The sequence below is a fragment of the Meriones unguiculatus genome, chromosome 4, assembly GCF_030254825.1.
Source record: "Meriones unguiculatus strain TT.TT164.6M chromosome 4, Bangor_MerUng_6.1, whole genome shotgun sequence".
NCBI classification, from domain to species: Eukaryota; Metazoa; Chordata; class Mammalia; order Rodentia; family Muridae; genus Meriones; species Meriones unguiculatus.
Window position 1 is genome coordinate 19,502,654 of NC_083352.1, and position 17,608 is coordinate 19,520,261.

At 38.0% G+C, this 17,608-nt stretch overlaps 1 protein-coding gene across 1 annotated transcript in view; it reads left to right on the plus strand.

Moving 5' to 3' along the window:
- Window positions 1–17,608, plus strand: part of Potea (POTE ankyrin domain family member A) — a 134,747-nt gene that overhangs the window by 40,829 nt on the left and 76,310 nt on the right. Inside the window, exons 19-24 of the mRNA XM_060381358.1 lie at window positions 2,333–2,420; window positions 5,243–5,437; window positions 9,159–9,232; window positions 10,992–11,085; window positions 15,306–15,334; window positions 15,427–15,499. Coding sequence (XP_060237341.1) covers window positions 2,333–2,420; window positions 5,243–5,437; window positions 9,159–9,232; window positions 10,992–11,085; window positions 15,306–15,334; window positions 15,427–15,499 — 553 coding nt within the window. The remainder of the gene's footprint in view (window positions 1–2,332; window positions 2,421–5,242; window positions 5,438–9,158; window positions 9,233–10,991; window positions 11,086–15,305; window positions 15,335–15,426; window positions 15,500–17,608) is intronic.

Here is a 17,608-nt window from a genome sequence, read left to right on the forward strand (position 1 = left end):
GTTGCATAGACCAAAGAAAATCACAGTTCAGAAAACCAAGAATTTAATACTTAGTCTTAAAGGATTTTTAAAGGATATTTTACCATATATATATAATATATATATATAAAATAAATGAAAGCCTCCTCCATAATTTTAAGAAGGTTTGACATGTTCATTTCAAAATGTTGGCATGTTAACCTTTTCCATGAAGACAAGTCATCGCTGGAGGATGAATGCCCACAGTGTGTGCATAAGTAGATGAAGATTTTTTATTATATAAAAAATATATTATATATATAATATAAAATATTATAAAATAATATTTTATAATATAAAATATTATAAAAATAAAGATAATATTTATCTTTAGATAAACATTATTTTCCCTGTGTTTATTTCCCTTAGGGTCAAGTTTATAACGAATGCTTTCTGTTTATCTTTTTTTTTTATCTGACAAAAAACCATGACCGTTTTTGGGTCTTGGGTTTGAGCATGAGTACGTATTAACAAGGTAGTAGCAATGAGCCCAGCATGAAGGAAGTCAAGTCAGTAAATATTGATAGCGTGATCTGTTTTCCTCTAGTGGAATTTAGAACATATTTGAACAACTTAATGCAGAGAGTTTCTATAGGTAATAAAACATTAAATATATTCCAATTTTTGGAAGAACAACCTGCAACAGAAATGTTGCAAATAGTGCTTGCGACATCACTGAAGACATTTTAAGTGCTGAGACCTGTACTGTGCAGTTTTATGTCAGCTCGACACAAGCTAGAGGTATCTGCAAGGAGGGACTCCTCAATCGAGATAAGGCCTCCATATGAGCAAGCTGTAAGGCATTTTGTTAAGTAGTGATTGATGGACCCAGCCCCTTGTGGATGCTATCCCTGGGCGGGTGGTCCCGTGTTGTATAAGGAAGCAGGCTGAGCAAGTCATGCACAGCAAGTCAGTAAGCAGCACCCATCCATTGCCTCCGTATCAACTTCTACCTCCAAGTCCCCGCCCTGCTTTGAGTTCCTATCCTGACTTTCTTAGATGTAGATGTTGGTTGCAGCCGTGTGGTTGTGTTCTGGTCTCTTTTGGTTTTGCTGTAGGATGTGGTTAACTTCCTCAGGTGGGAGTTTTCCTTCTAGTCTGTTTTGTAGGGCTGAGTTCATGCATAGGTTGGCGTTTGTCTTTTTGAGTGTGGGTCACTTCACTTAATATAATAATTTCCAAATTAATGTATTTTTCCCTTTTTTTTGATGCAGGGTTTCTCTGTATAGCCCTTTGCTTTCCTGTATTTGCTTTGTAGACCAGGCTGGTCTCGAACTCACAGAGATCCGCCTGCCTCTCCCTCCCCAAGTGCTGCTATCATAGGTTTGTGCCACCATGGCCGGCTTATCAATGTATTTTCTTACAAACTTCATGCCCTTCTTTTCTTTAAGTATGAATTAAACTCCATTTTGTATACACAATGCATTTTCATCAACCAGTTGCATGCCACTTTCCCCTCTGGGAGGGCTGAGTTCCCACTTTCAGTTTAGGTTTACGGCAAAGTGAACTGTCTCACTCTCTGTGGGGATGGCTCACTGGAGTTCTTGAATATACTCTCCTTTGGGTGAGACCCACCTCAGCATGAGCACACTGGTGTGTTTGGCTTCTTTGTAGAGAAAGTCTTAGCCAGTTTCATTTCTGTTTTCTATATCTTCCTCACATTTCTATTAGTTTTTTTTTTTTTTTTTAATCATATTCTCCCTTCTTATCTCAGTTGTGTCTTCTAATTTGCCATCTTGCTTCTGCTACCCAGGTTGTCATTTTTAAACCATTATTCTCCAATCAGTAAGCAATTAAAAATAAGCCTTTCTTCTTTACTTAAGTGAAGAAACTTCAAATATATGACCAGTTCTGATTGCGCCAACAGCAGTTTGTGACACATTTTATATCTGATTCTAAAACCCTGGATTTTCAGTGTTGTTTTACATCAAGGACACTGATGATGCATTGTTTAAGGATTTGTTTTACTTGAAAAAGTTCCCTTATTTTTGTGGGAGAATGCAAAGTACATTTTGTTATGTAGAAGTAAATTTCTGACCGAACCACGTAAATCATCTGTTATTGTCAAACTTGTATGTTCTTTTGGCCTTCTGTGCTGCTTACATAGTCAGTGACTGCATGAGCATGACAGAATGGATCTGAAGAGCACATATGAGGCTCTATTTCCAAATATTTTCCTCCTCAGTAATTTCCTTCTCAATAAAAGCTTCCTTTATATTCAACTCTGTGTGACTTTAAAATACGAGACTTGGTACCTTAATGAATTTGATTGGGAGGACTTTGCACAACTGACGATCACTACTTATTATAACAGCAAATCTATGAGGATCTTTCAGACATATCTGACAATGTATCCATGGCAACAGAACCAGGAAAAGAAAAGACAAACAGACAAGCAACAGGTAGGAAGTACATCTTATGAAAAAGTCATTTGGAGTGATGCTGGTATATGAAAAGAAGCTGATGTATTAGCTACCAACCAAAGAAAATTATCAACGAAGCTGGAATTAGGAAAAATTATAATCTGTTATAAAATTTCAATGGCAATGTGAGAGTATTACTAAGAAAGATGAATTGTGAATTGCATTTCTAGGTATCCTAACACTAAATATATACTAATAAGTTATGAAGAGGTGAGAAAATGTGGAATAAAGAATGAGAAAAGCAGTGATGATAAGGAGTAAGTAAATTATGTCAGGTATAAGCAAATGTTTAGTGCCCTAGATTTTCTCTGCTTTTTTGAGAAAATGCTTTGAACAAAACAAGGAGGTTTTTTACTTAGACAGTCCCATTTTTCTTGCTTAGGGAATGGTGTCACCCACAGTGGTGGACCTTTACACCTCAGATAATATAAAAAAGAATACTCACCTACAGGCATCCAGTGTCCACAGGCCAATGCAATGTAGATAATCACTTGTTGAGACTATCCTCCTAGGTAATTCTAGGCTCTGTCAAGTTAACAATTAAGTTGAGAAAAATTAAAAAAAAATTAAAAAAAAAAAAAACCTTGAGTGCCTTTAACCCAAGATTGTCTAAAACTGGAGCAAAGAATCCAACTCTTATTGTATTCTTAATTGGTGGGACTCCATTAAGAATTTAAATACTTGGTCTTTCAAGTCTATGTCCTATTGCCAAAGAACAGTATAGCTATAACAATTGGCTCACAGTAAATGTATGTATTTTTGCATCTTGCAGGCACCACCATTTCAAAAAGTAGTGCTGTATAAATGAAAAGCAATGATGTGGATATAAGAAACTCATGGGATTATATCAAAAGTCCATCATACACTGTGTATTCATACACAACCTTCAATTATCTGGGAGGATACTCTCAGTGAGAGATTACATTACATTGGCCTGTAACACTGCATGCCTGTAGGTGATTACCATATATATATATATGGATCTCAAAAGTCCATTGTATACTGTTTCAGTTACAGTTTGAAAGATGACATAGTAGACTCATAGAGTAGATCCCAAAAAGTTAGGTAAAGGCATTTGGAATGAAACTGCTGACCAGTGCTTCTCAGACTTTGCTGAACATCTACTTTGGCCTTGTTAAAGATAAACTCTGATAAAGCATTTTCATTTGTGATGAATTCCCAGCTTGTGCAGATGCTGCAGAAAGTCATGCTGTATAATGAGTAGCGAGGCTAGAGGCTTGAATGAAATCTATTGAGACAAACATCAAACTGTCCTGGAAAGCATATTGTGCCCTCACTTTTGAGTTTGTCACTATCCAGAAAGAAATAAGCAAAAATGTAAGGAAACTGACTAATTCTGTATGATTCCCAGGATACTAAGTCTATATGGTTATAAAATATAACTCCTTAGTTATTACTCTTGCTGAACAAAGATGAAAGAAGTGATCATAATAATCCATAAACTAGCATAAAACTGAAATAAAACCTACAGGTGGTATGTTAAAGGAAAGGGTGTCTAGATAAGAGAGGAACTGCCTAGGAGGCAAGAAGGTTAATGCTGAGGAGGCTTGAAAGAACCCACTTTAGATGCTCTCAGTGTATTCTCATTCAAACCGTACTGCATTGTTGTGCTCCCACATACATTACTGGAAGCAGGAGGCGGCTTAAACCATCTGGAGGCAAGAACTGAAGCAAGGGCCATGGAGAAATACTGGTTTGCTCCTTATGGCACGTTTAGCTTGCTTACTTACACAACCCAGGACCATCTGCCCAGGGGTAGCACCACCCACAGTGGGCTGGAACCTCCCCCCACCAATTGCCAACTAAGAAGATGCACAATAGACATGCCCACAGTCCAGTCTTATGGAGGCAATCCAGCAATTTAGGTTCCCTCTTCCCAGGTGACTGCAGTATGTATTGTTGAAACAAACAAACAAACAAACAAACAAACAAACCCAGCATGGCTCAGAAGTCTTTTAAATTATATACTGTTCCATTCTACAGTAGCTTTGACAGTTGACATGAACTTGGGGTCATGATTTGCTTCCCTGATTAAGGATTGCTTTTCTCTTCATTTATTAGTATATTCACTTGGTTACAATGGGAATATGTGCATTTTTGCTATAGTCATTACATAATCATCTCAGTTTGAAAAGCTGAGCAAGTTTAATTAAGACTGGATTTAAATTTTTCTTTAGTATATGTTTTTTCACTTTATGATCCCAGCTAGACACAAAAGCAAAATAAACAAACTCAAATCCTGAAAACCCCAACCATAAGGTTATTATTTATTTATTTTTCCTTTTAAAAATTTATTTATTTTTTTAATAAATTATAGTTTATTCACTTTGTATCCCAGCTGTAGCCCCCTCCCTTATCCCCTCCTAATCCCACCCTTCCTCCCTCATCTCATTCCATGCCCCTCCCCAAGTCCACTGATAGGGGAGGTCCTCCTCTTCTTCCTTCTGACCCTACCGTATCAGGTCTCATCAGGACTGGCTGCATTGCCTTCCTCTGTGGCCTGCCTGAGGGGGAGGTGATCAAAGAGCCAGCCACTGAGTTGATGTCAGAGACAGTCCCTGTTCCTATTACTAGGGAACTCACTTGGAGACTGAGCTGCCATGGGCTACATCTGTGCAGAGGTTCTAGGGGTTCCAGGGGTTCAAGGTTATCTCCATGCATGGTCCTTGATAAGGTTATTATTTATAAAGCCAGGGAAACTGAGTTCCATACTAACTCTGCATGAATATGCAGTTTATCAACTTATTAACATATCATTGATTCTCTCTTTGGCTTTTTAGAATCTGCAAAGGAATATCCACCCTTGATGGTAATAACCTTTATGTTATTACTTAGAATATTTCACATCACATTAAATGAAATATACAATTATTGTTCAATTGTTCATTCAAACCCTTTACAGCCTACCCGTGAAATAAAGGACTTTGTTCCAGACAGAGCAGTAGCGATGAAGAAAGCAAGGATAGTACAGGCGGGTAAGTTTTACCCTACTTGTTACTCTGGAAAGAAACGCCCTAAATATTAGAAATCCCCACACACTTCTCACTCCTATTTCTTCTTTTTTTTCTCTGAGAGTAGATGGCAGGGTATGTTTTAAGTAACACAGTGAGTGTTACTCTTGACATAGATTTTGCAGAAGACATTTACACATTGAAGGAACTGGGTTGGAGAAGCAACTCAAATTAGGTGTTTCAGCTTTTATGTCTCAACACACTCATTAGTTCCTTCAGTATCAGAAGATGTGCTAGGAAAAGAACAAAGCTAACAAAGCCATCCCACATAAAGTAGAACGTTCATCTCACATCCTGCTCCACACCCTTTGTCAAGTAACGACGACCATCTAACTCTCCATGGAACAATGCTTATAAATTTACTCACTGAATCAAATTTAGTTTTTACTGGGTGGTGATAATTTTGTAACTCAAAATCTTCTGGAAACTTCCCCCCAGTTTGGGACTGCTTCAATGTGAATTTGCCTTCTACTAAACCATTTCCATGCACTTACCCAGGGATTTTTCCCATTGGCATCTCTGCCACATTTTGAGTGCTCCGTGACCGCATCAAATGATAACATGGACTAATTAAAAAAAAATCAGTTTTCCCATATTATATGTCTATATGAGTGAGTATATACTGTGTGTGTCTTCTGCTTCTGGGATAGCTCACTCAGGATGATCTTTTCCAGATCCCACCATTTACCTGCAAATTTCATGATTTCCTTGTTTTTTTTATTGCTGAGTAGTATTCCATTGTGTAGATGTACCACAATTTCTGTATCCATTCCTCCATTGAGGGGCATCTGGGCTGTTTCCAGTTTCTGGCTATTACAAATAAGGCTGCTACAAACATGGTTGAACAAATGTCCTTACTGTGTACTTGAGCAAATTTTGGGTATAATCCCAGGAGTGGTATAGCTGGATCTCGAGGAAGTGCTATTCCTAGTTGTCTGAAGAAGTGCCAGATTGCTTTCCAGAGTGGTTGTACAAGTTTACATTCCCACCAGCAATAGAGGAGGGTTCCCCTTTCTCCACAACCTCTCCAGCATGTGTTGTCACTTGAGTTTTTGATCTTAGACATTCTTATGGGTATAAAGTGAAATCTTAGGGTTGTTTTGATTTGCATTTCCCTTATGACTAAGGACGTTGAACATTTCTTTAAGTGGTTCTCTACCATTTGATATTCCTCTATTGAGAATTCTCTGTTTAGCTCCGTCCTCCATTTTTTAATTGGATTACTTGATTTGTTGCTGTTAAACTTCTTGAGTTCTTTATTTATACTGGATATTAGTCCTCTGTCAGATATAGGGTTGGTGAAGATCCTTTCCCAATCTGTAGGCAGTCGTTTTGTTCTGATGACATAGAATAAGCCTACTAAAATCTGTACACCTAAAAAAACTAATCAAGGGGGAGGACTCTTGCTAAAATGCTCAACCCTTATCCAGAAAGGCAAAGAGTATGGACATAAGAAGAAAGAGGGAACAAGGCAGGAGCCTGACAGAGAGGACCTCTGAAAGGCTCTGCCCTGCAGACTATCAATGCAAATGCTGAGACTTATGGCCAACCTTTGGGCAGAGTGCAGGGAATCTTATGAAAGAAGAGGGAAATAGTAAGATCTGAAGAGGACAGGAACTCCACAAGGAGAGCAACAGAACCAAAAAATCTGAGCATAGGGGTCTTTCCTGAGACTGATACTCCAACCAAGGACTATGCATGGAGACCCCTGCACAAATGTAGCCCATGGCAGTTCAGTATCCAAGTGGGTTCCATTGTAATAGGAACAGGGACTGTCTCTGACATGAACTGATTGGCCTGCTCTTTAATCACCATCCCCGCCCCCCCCCCCCCAGGGGGAAGCAGCATTACCAGGCCACAGAAGAAGACAATGCAGCCAGTCCTGATGAGACCTAATTGACTAGGATCAGAAGGAAGGAAAAGAAGACCTCCCCTATCAGTGGACTTGGGGAAGGACATGCATGCAGAGGGTGGAGGGAGGGATTGGGATGGGAGGAGGGAGGGAACCACAGAGGGGACACAAAGTGAATAAAATGTAATTAATAAAGAATTAAAACAAATCAGTTTTCAAGCCTCTTACAAATATGTATGTTTTCATAATGTAACTTCTATCCAAATCTCTACTTTGAGCCATTTTTTTGGTGTGTCTATAGTGATGATGATGTCATTATGTCACCTTATTTTCACACCATCTCATGCTTCATTTGTCACTTCTCCTCCTCTATTGTTTCTGTTCACTGTGTGCTTGCTATTTATTGTCCTGATATTTGCATAAATCATTCCTTAACTGTGAGATAAGGCATTATATTTAAAAAAATCCACCCAGCTTTTAAAATTCACACTGTTTAAAGCCTGACTCCAGGATCACAATAATTAATTGTTCAGTATGGTAAAAATTGCTGTTTATACAGTGAATGAAAGCACCAATGTAGTCCAGGAACAAAATGAATAGACATATAAATAAATAATTTACAATGGGCATGATTAAAATACAAAGGAAAAATGAACAAAAACAACAAAGGGAGTGTCATGGAAAGTAAGTATAGTCACTTAGGCAAAGAGAACTTTAATGAAGAAAGCCTATGACACTGAGCATTCAAAGAGGAAAAATCAGTATGTAAGAATAGTGAACATAGCTTTTCAGCTGTAAGTTATGTTAACTGTATCTTAGAGTATGTAAACAATAAGATTGTCCATCAGGGGATCGAAGCAGATACTGAGACTCAGGGCCAAACTTTGGGCAGAGCACAGGGAGTCTTATGGAAGAAGAGAAGAGTGGGAATAGAGGGACATGAAGGGGACAGGAACCCCACAAGGAGACCAACAAAACTAAAAGATCTGAGCCCAGGGGGTCCTGCAGAGACTGATGCACCAACAGAGGACCATCCATGGAGAGGTCCTAGAACCTCTGCTCATATGTGGCTGATTGGCAGCTCAGTCTTTATGTGGATCTGAGTGAAGGGAGTAGGGGTTGCCTCTATCATGAACTCAGTTGACTGCTCTTGGATCACTCACCCCTGATGATGTAGCCTTCCTTGCCAAGCTACAGAGGAAGAGGATCCAGGCATTTCTGATGAGACCTAACAAGCTACGGGCAGATGTCAATAGTGGAGAACTCCCCCTTTCAGTGGACTAGGGGAAGGGGATGAGGGGAAGAGGGAGGAAGGGTGGGAACTGGGAGAGCTGAAGAAGAGGGCTTCAATCAGGATACATAATGAATAAATTGTGAAGAAAAAAATTAAAAAAAGATTGTCCATAACCAGTTAACTTCACCAATATAAATTTCAAGTTCTGTAATTACACAGAACGAAGTCAGAGAGGAAAATGCACAATTGATTATGATTTGTGACTCAGTACAGAAAGATGTATAGGGATGACTATAAATGCTTCCATTGTTTTCAATTTGGTTTCAAAAGGGATTTCATTGGTGTTTAATGGGGTGGTTGTTACAGACTCTTTGATATGTGTGTCTGTTGTGCACATGACACACTTGATTGCTATCTAACGGGTGCAAGGAAACTCTTGACAGGTAAGTCAGTAATTCTCCTGTTGAAGAGTAAACCTATTTGAAGATTTTAATTGGAAATTCAAACCCCAATTGCTGTATGGAATATATATATATATATAAATATCATGTTACTAAAATGTTTTTCTTTTATTTTAATTACATATATGGACTTGTCAGAAGAACCAGCTGTAAAATCGTTATCAGAAGAAGAACCACGTATTCAGGATGGCTTTGAAAAGAACTCACCACTGGTACTTAACCATTTAAATTTGAATTACCAACTTACTTTTACTCATTGTAAAATAATGTAGAATGGGTCAGACAAAGTTACTTTCCAAACTGCCCACAGAATCAATAGATTGTGACTTGATGTTTAGTTTTAATGCCATTTACTTATGGGTTACAGAATGTTTTTAGAATCTGAACGAAAACTACAGCTGAACCTATCCTATCCTATCTCAAAAAAATTTAAATTTTCTGTCATTTTCCATCCTTATGACATACTTACCCGTTTAAAGAATAAATCGAAGTTGAGACTTATAACTAAGTGCTTTAAAGTTTGAATGATTACAGGGGGGGTCACCCCATAATTTGTTGCATTATAAAAGGCTATCATTAAAAGTAACTCAAAAATTGAGATTTCCTGTGACCAGTCAGTAGTGTCAATGTGTAAGTCTCTCTTGCCCATTTTGGCACCCTGCAGCATCTCTGTCGTGGGAGATAACCCAGGTGTGTACAATCAGCCCCGCTATCTACAGAGCAACTCTGTCTTCCGTTAGGGCCAAGGGTGCTTTACCAAACACTAGAATGTGTCAGGACTTAACTGTGCAAGATGTGTGTGTGTTTCATGCCGGCGTCTGGATTGCTAGTTTGGAGAAAACTATTGAAAAATACACGCTGCTTGAGCATATTGGTGTTTCAGGCCTTGCAACCACAGTTTTAATAGTATGATCTGGAATTATTTCAGCTACCGAGTGTCAGTCAAGAGCTAGGCAGTTAGGCACGCAACATACAAGATCACGACAAAGCAAAAACAGTCGGCAAACACGCAGCTTCTTCATACGATGGACACAGTGGATACCACGATGGAGGAAGTGCTGTAGTAACAGGAAGTAACATGTGGTGGCACTCGGAGGTGGGGCACCCTGAAGAGCAGAGGCGGGGGAAGGGCGATGCGGTTTATTCGATATTGTGATTGGAATGACAGTGTGAACAAAAATAAGAACCCAGAGAAGGTGTTTTTGGATATAGAAGAATATGTGGAAAAGGAATAGAAGTTGACAACAGACATTAATTGAGTCTCTCTGCCTTTCTCTGTCTACACACACACACCCACAGTCACACTTACACTCTATGTTTTTACATATATATGTAAGCTCATAAAATAATAAGTTGACCTGTGACCTCTCAAACATCCTTAGTGTTACTTATCCCTCCATTGTCTCTCTCTCGCCTTGTCATACGCTTCTGAAGTCACTGTAATTCATTTTTCCATTTTATCTCCTGTCTCCTATTATCCCCCTCTCTAGATATCTTTATCCATTTTCCCACCGTGATGTTTTTAATTGAAATAGAATTACATCATTTTCCATCTTCAGCCTTTCCTTCCTTCAGCCTTTCCCAGCTACCTTCCCACAAATCCCTTCCCATATCAGCCTATTCTCAAACTGATAGCCTTATTTATGTATTATTATTACACATACACATATATGTGTGTGTATATACATGTAAATATATGTATATAAATAGTGAGTCATATTTGTTGTTTGTAATACATTTCAATACATATCTATTTTAAATCTATTTTTTACTTTTAAATCAAAATTTAAAATTTGTATACATATGTACTGTGTTTGGATTTGATCCATCCCTCATTTTCTTCCCATTTTTTCCTCTCCCTCCCTGTCCCCTTAAATTAAATTTATTTGGTTTTAAAATAGAAAACTGAGACTTTACTGGAAAATGATTATAATATATTTTGTAACAGATTTCTGATGCTTATTTTAACAGAATATTTTTAAACAAATTCAAACACAGGATGTTGGTTATTTATCAATGACTAAATACCAACGAGGAGAAAAAATGACGACATGTCAGGAAAAAGGTGAGTAATCTTGGCAATAAAACGTCCTTTGACAGACTGTTTGTCTAAAACACAAGGAGTTACATATATTCCATGCCAGAAAAGTTACTTCTTAAATATTTGCTAAGTAACAGGGTATATTATCTTCCAGTGATTTGCATGTTAAAGACAGGCTTTAAGACATGTTAAATGTTTTAGACGCATCAGGCAAGAGTAGAGGTCTGATCTCTGATATTAGAAATAAATTGGGACTTTGTACCGATGTTCGTTTAGGTGTCATCCACCCAAAGAGCATCAGACCCATCCGATACCTTTTTCTCAGAGGCGGGACCTGGGGCATCAACCCGCATGTAACCAGACATGCTCTTCTCTGGGTCCAAAGCGGCTGACCCTGAGTGCAGTGCTTAGCCTCACATCCTGAGCATAACATTTTAGCTTTTTGTGGTATCCAACCATGCTTGGGGAGAATGTCCTGCTTCAATGGCTGTAAAGGCCTGAATGATCATGGCTGCATCACACTGTTGTGAGACTCTAATCTTGCATATATACCACAGGCAAACCAAGGAGACCAACACCAGAAGGCCTGCTAACGTTCCCATGCCCGCCCATTCCTTCAGATGATTCATGGCTGCAGCAATCCATGATGATAATCCTGTGGCTAGTCCTGCGTCCACTCTGGGAGAATTTACTGTGACAATGGCCACTCTCAGCTGCTCCATCGTAGTATCGAATTCTCCAGTCCAATTACCTAAAATATAGCTCGACAATTGTTTAGACAGATTTGCAGCACAGGAAAAATTCTCATGTTATATGCTAGTGACTCAAAGTCTACTCTTGCCTGATGCGTCTAAAACAAAAAGGGGGAACTGTAGAGAGCTGCGGAATGCTATGCCTTAAAGATGGAGCTGGTTTCCGCCTTCCACCTTCCCGATGGTGAGTGCTCTCTGTCACGAACAATTCCACATTTGGCTAAGGCTGAGGATCTGGCTTGTTTCCATGTATGTGGACCTATCTGCATTGCCCACGTGGCACGCCTGGGTTGGCTACCCAGAGGCTATTTAAGCTGTGGGCTGGCTTTCCCCAGGGTCCGAGGATTGTTTAAGGTTCCTGAATAAAGTGCATTGAAAAAAAAATAAAAAAAAATAAAACAAGTTTATACAAAAAGTAAAAAAAAAAATTATTACTTTTGATAAAAAATTTAAAAAGTTTAATTTTCTAAAAAAAAAAAGACATGTTAAATGAAGGGTTTCAAAAGGGGGAGTATGAGTAACCTATCAGGTCCTTTTGCTTTTATAGGAGGTTAGGAAGTAAGCAGGAGTGATGAAGAATGGGGATAGAGTAAGATAACTAGAGAGGACAGAGAGGATATGAAGGGAATTAAGAAAGGCAGCATATAGGAAAGGGCATGAAATTGATCTAAAAATCCTGGGTAGGGGATAGCTCATGTGAAAACAGAGAATTGTGTGTAAGAGACTGAACAGTGTGTCTCCATAGTCTTGTTTTCTCAGTTTGGGGGTGGCATAAAGATTTAACATATTAGATCCTTCTTCAGTGCTATATCTTGTGTATATCTGTTCACAGCTGTATATATTATTTAACATCAGTGTAAATTGGTCGTAAATCCCAGTATGATACCATTCGGACCTAAAAGGGTATCAGAGAAAAGGAAAACATGGGGCTTCAGTTATAGGTTGATTAAAAGTGTCATCAGTAGGTCCAAAGAGCATTCACAGGTCATGGTTTATGATGCTGATTCAAATTGTAAGACACCGAATAGAATCTAGATTTTATAGAGTTAAGCAGTAAAGGGATTTTGAGAAAGACTCCTTATGGACCAGAGCTTCTTAAAGTTTCATGGCCAACCTGTTGAGGACAATGTTCAAAATAATTTTGGTTCAACGTTTCTGGGATTTCTCATTTCTAAGAAGTTGTCTAGTCAGTTTAGTCTCCATGTGGGTTCCCTAGCAAGAGGAAAAGAGATAGTCTTTGACATGAACTCAATTGCCTGCTCCTTGATCACTTCTCCCTAGTGGGGTGACCTAGCCAGTCCACAGAGGAAGAGGATCCCAGGCAGTTCTGATGGGATCTGATAGGCTTGGGACAGACAGTAGGGGAGGAGGACTTCCCCCATCAGTGGACTAGGGAAGAGGGATAGGGATGGAAGAGGGAGGGAGAGTGGGACTGGGAGGAGAGCAGAGAGAGTGCTACCACTGATATACAAAGTGAAAAACTTGTAAATAACAACAACAACAATAATGTTAAAAAGAAGGTGTATAGTGAAGCATTTGATGTTCTAAAAACAATGAGCAGCAAGTGTGTTGACTTCACATTGAAGAAATCTAGAAAGACCCTTTGGTTGACACAGCCTCTAAGAAAAACCTAAATTTTGTTGTTATTTCTGAGAATATTTCTTGAGGGGGAGAATGAGCCTAAAAATGTCATAGAGAAAATATACCATGAGACGTCTTGATCACCAATATCATATCCATCTACATGATTTGAGAATATAATATTTACATGTCAAGAGTAAATAAAGCAGAAAGGAACTTGTAGGATCAATTTACTAATAGAATGTGTGAGGCAAACATGATAACCACTACACCACAGAAACAAGGCTTACTTAAAGAATGTGAAAGGGAAGGAATACACCAGAAAGAAGATTACACAGTGGAACTAAAAGTGGGAAGTGTCTTTGTTTGCTTTCTATTGTTGTAATAAAGCACCATGACCAAGAGCAGCTTGAGGAAGAAAGGCTTTATTTGGCTATATATCCCCGCTCATTCACACTCTATTGAGGGATGCCAAAGCTGGTACCCAGAGGAAAGAACTGAAGTAGCAGTCATGAAGGAATGCTGCTTCTGGTTGTTCCTCCAGGCCTGCCCAGTTTGCTTTATACCCCGGGAGTGGCACTAGCCACAGTGATCTGTGGTGTTCCAAATCAAGTATTAGTAAAGAAAGCTTGGCTGTAGGCAAACCTGGAAGGGACATTTTCTCCTTTGAGGTTCCCTCCTCCTAGCATGTGTTAAGTTGACAGGAAACTAACCAATACAGGGAGAAAGAAGTAACATGCAAATTTAGAGTTAATGATAAGAAATTATAGAGATGCCATCTCAGAAATCTTTGATATATGTTGATTCAACTCAACGTGAGATTTCTGTCAATCTGAGGCATCAAATATGCAGGTGACATTGATTTTAGGGATTAAGATGATGTTAATTTTAATGCAGAATCACCATCTGGTTTTGAAATGATAGAGAACTTCCTTATAAGATTGTTAATCGATGAAAATCTACTTGACTCTTCCCAAAAAAAGGACACATATAGTTATTTATTGCATGTACATCTAATATTAAACATGGCTCTGATTTGAGAGATACAGCAAATTAGTACTTTATAATTCTTCTGTGGCAACCTAGGTTGGTTTTTTTTTTTGTTTGTTTTCTTTTTTTTTGGTTCGATGACAATCATATCTCAGAAAGAGCTTTCCAATTTACTAATTTTGTAGTTGTCGGTATACACGTACATTCACAATTAATTTGAGATACAGTCCTCTCTTCTTTCTTGTGGTTTTAATTTATGTACCTTATCTTCTGAAAGTCATTTACCAAAAAAAAGGAACATGTATACTGTAAAAAGGAAATGAAGTCTGAGCAATACCCCGTATGTGGGTCCCCCGAGGAGAACCTCATACAATGTCAACTGTACACGAATACCCAATTGACCAAATTTGAAACCTATAACATATGAATCATTCACCTCTTTGACGTTTTATGACCAACTGGTACTGCAAAAATTAGAATGTGCTATAGAGAACGTGAATAGAGCTCTTGCAGTATTGTTTGAATGCCTCTGAGGTATTTTATTAAAGATACATGTTGACATTCAGCCATCAGCTTTAATAAGTGAAATGCTACCTCACCGTAATGATTTTTTTTTCCTGAGACCATAGGTCAGTTTTCTTTTCTTCAGTTAAAAAATCTCACATTTGTGCCTTTCCTATTAAGTTATATTCATTTGGATCACATTTTAAGTATATACAGCTATGGTTTAATTTTGTCTATTGTATTTCCTTAGTCATCTAAAAACAACTAAGTAAAAATCCATCAAAGCAAAATTAAATAGCCATCATGAAAGTTACTCATGGTTAACTTCTATATTAACTCTTTATCAATATATATAGTTAATATTATAATATTATCATAATTGTATTTAATTGATTATAGGTCACTATGACATTTCAGAGTTTTCTAAGAAAGGCCCCAAATCAAAGGTAGTTACTTCTAATTTTATTCCAAATCATTAATTTCATATTTTATAATCAATAGAAGAGGCATTAATTTTTTTTTCTGTAAATTCATACAGCCTACCATTGTAGAGAAAGAGCCTGTTTCAAGGGAGGCCTGGGATACGATTCCTGTGAAATCGTTTTTAGAAGGTGAATTCTGCAGTATTACTTTCCCCAGAACAAATACCTCAAAATATTTGAAATGCTTATAGTCTGCTCATTGCTTTTTTCATCTTTCCCAAATTTCATCAAAGAATTTGAAGTAAATAATACAGTTCTTACTGTTAATCTGAATACCTTAAGGACGTTATCTGCTACGTTAAGGTAATTCATTTAAAGTTGGTAACTTTAGCTCATGTATACCTTCTTTTATGTGTCTTTGCTGTGGTGATAAACTTTTCTGAAAATATCTCATGTCTTCAAAAGAACTGAATTTTTGCCGGATCCTGCAGCCATGTGTGTTGAGATCATTTAAGACTGTATTTTCGATGTGCCATCCAACTGTTTCCTCAGCCATTTTAATGTGACAAGAAGGGTTAAAAACAGTGTCGACATAGGTCACATTGTGTAACATCTGTGTATGGATGAGAGCTACTCCGCGTCAGTTGCAGTCAGTAAAGCAACTTCTCTCATAAAATATTGTTAAAGATTTCTGTAAAAAAAAAAAAGTACTCCTCATTCCTTTTCCACACAGTCTTTCTTGTGCTGTTCAATAAATACAAAGCAAAGCCTTTTTCTAGGAACAAGCACAACAAACAGGCAACATGGATTAACAGATCAGATAATAACAACACACTGACAGGTCAGGCAGGCGACAGGGACACATTAGTTACACAGCACAGACAGATACAAATAGGCTAGGAACCCCAAATCATGCAGGGAAGGCAGGGAGAGAAGTACAGAATTCAAATTTGGGTTCACTCTTAGTTAAACTACTCCAAGAGAACATTTCTGTTTTCATGCCTTACAGTTGCACTGGCCCATTTTTTTTTCATGCCCCCTCTGAGGTTTCTCTAGTCATTAATCAATGTAATTATATCAAGGTTTCTCTTGTAAGATCTTCTTAAATCCTAGGAAAACATCTTGTAAACCTAAAAGGGAGCATCAGTGAGAACAAAGGCCTGATGTTCTGATCATGAGAGTGGTCAGGAATACAACCAGGCGTTCCACAATCCTTGAGTTGTCATGGTTTCCTATTCTGCTTCAAGCTACAACATTGGAAGAAAAACATACCAACTGCCTGCTAAATTTAATAAAGTTATAATAAATAATTTTAAGAGACTATTTAGCAGCTTAGTTCTAATTTTAATGTGACAAGTCAATTTATTTTTTTTTAACAATCTAAGTAGACTGCGTTTTAAATTAACTTTTTGTTTACTTATATATTGTATATTGGACACTTTTCCCTCTTAATTGCATACCCTAGATTTTCTTGTAGTTTAAATTTACACACATCCACAGGAATGTTTAATAGTAGTTTTAAGAAGCATATAGTATTAGAAAACTTAACGAAGTCCCTCAAATAGCCAAAATGTAATGTATAGAGGAATATCTTTATACAACATCATTCTACACATATGTATCTAATCCCATCTGTTCATACAAAGATTCTTGTAGGAAGAGTATACCTCAGTGGATGGCTGCTCATCCAGAAGGATACAGACAGCACAAAGTAGAGTTGATGGGTTATTAAATTTAAAAAATGGAAGATGGTAAATACGGAGTGTATCTGTGAAGAATTTAGGGGGGAAAGCTGTTGTGACCATGATCAAAATATAATGCATGAAAATCTCAAAGTATTCATAAAGTACTAAAAAATCCAAACAAGGCACAAAACAACAAAAATATGTGCTGATCTATTCAATCATCAGCTCCAACGGTTTAAATGTCATCTTTAGAACCAAGATGTCCATGCCGTATACCCTCCCAAGCCCACCCACAGACATGTAGCTCCTGAAATAGATTTTCCTGGAGAGTTTTCCAGTTGTGCCATTTCCACAAACCCAGGTCTAGATCGACCAGGTCTAGTACCAGCCTTCCCTGAAGCACTTCCTGACCCTGCACACTTCATCTCCAAACACCGAGACGTAGGTCTTACCACGGACCCGCACTGCCTTTCACCACTTGTTACCACAGTGTTTGTGTCACTTTATTACTTTGGATTGTGCTCTTATTTTTGGAAACCTCTTAAGTTTATTTTCAGCTATAGTGTTACTTTTTCAAGTTGATATCTTTGATTCGCTCTTTCTTGGCTTCGCC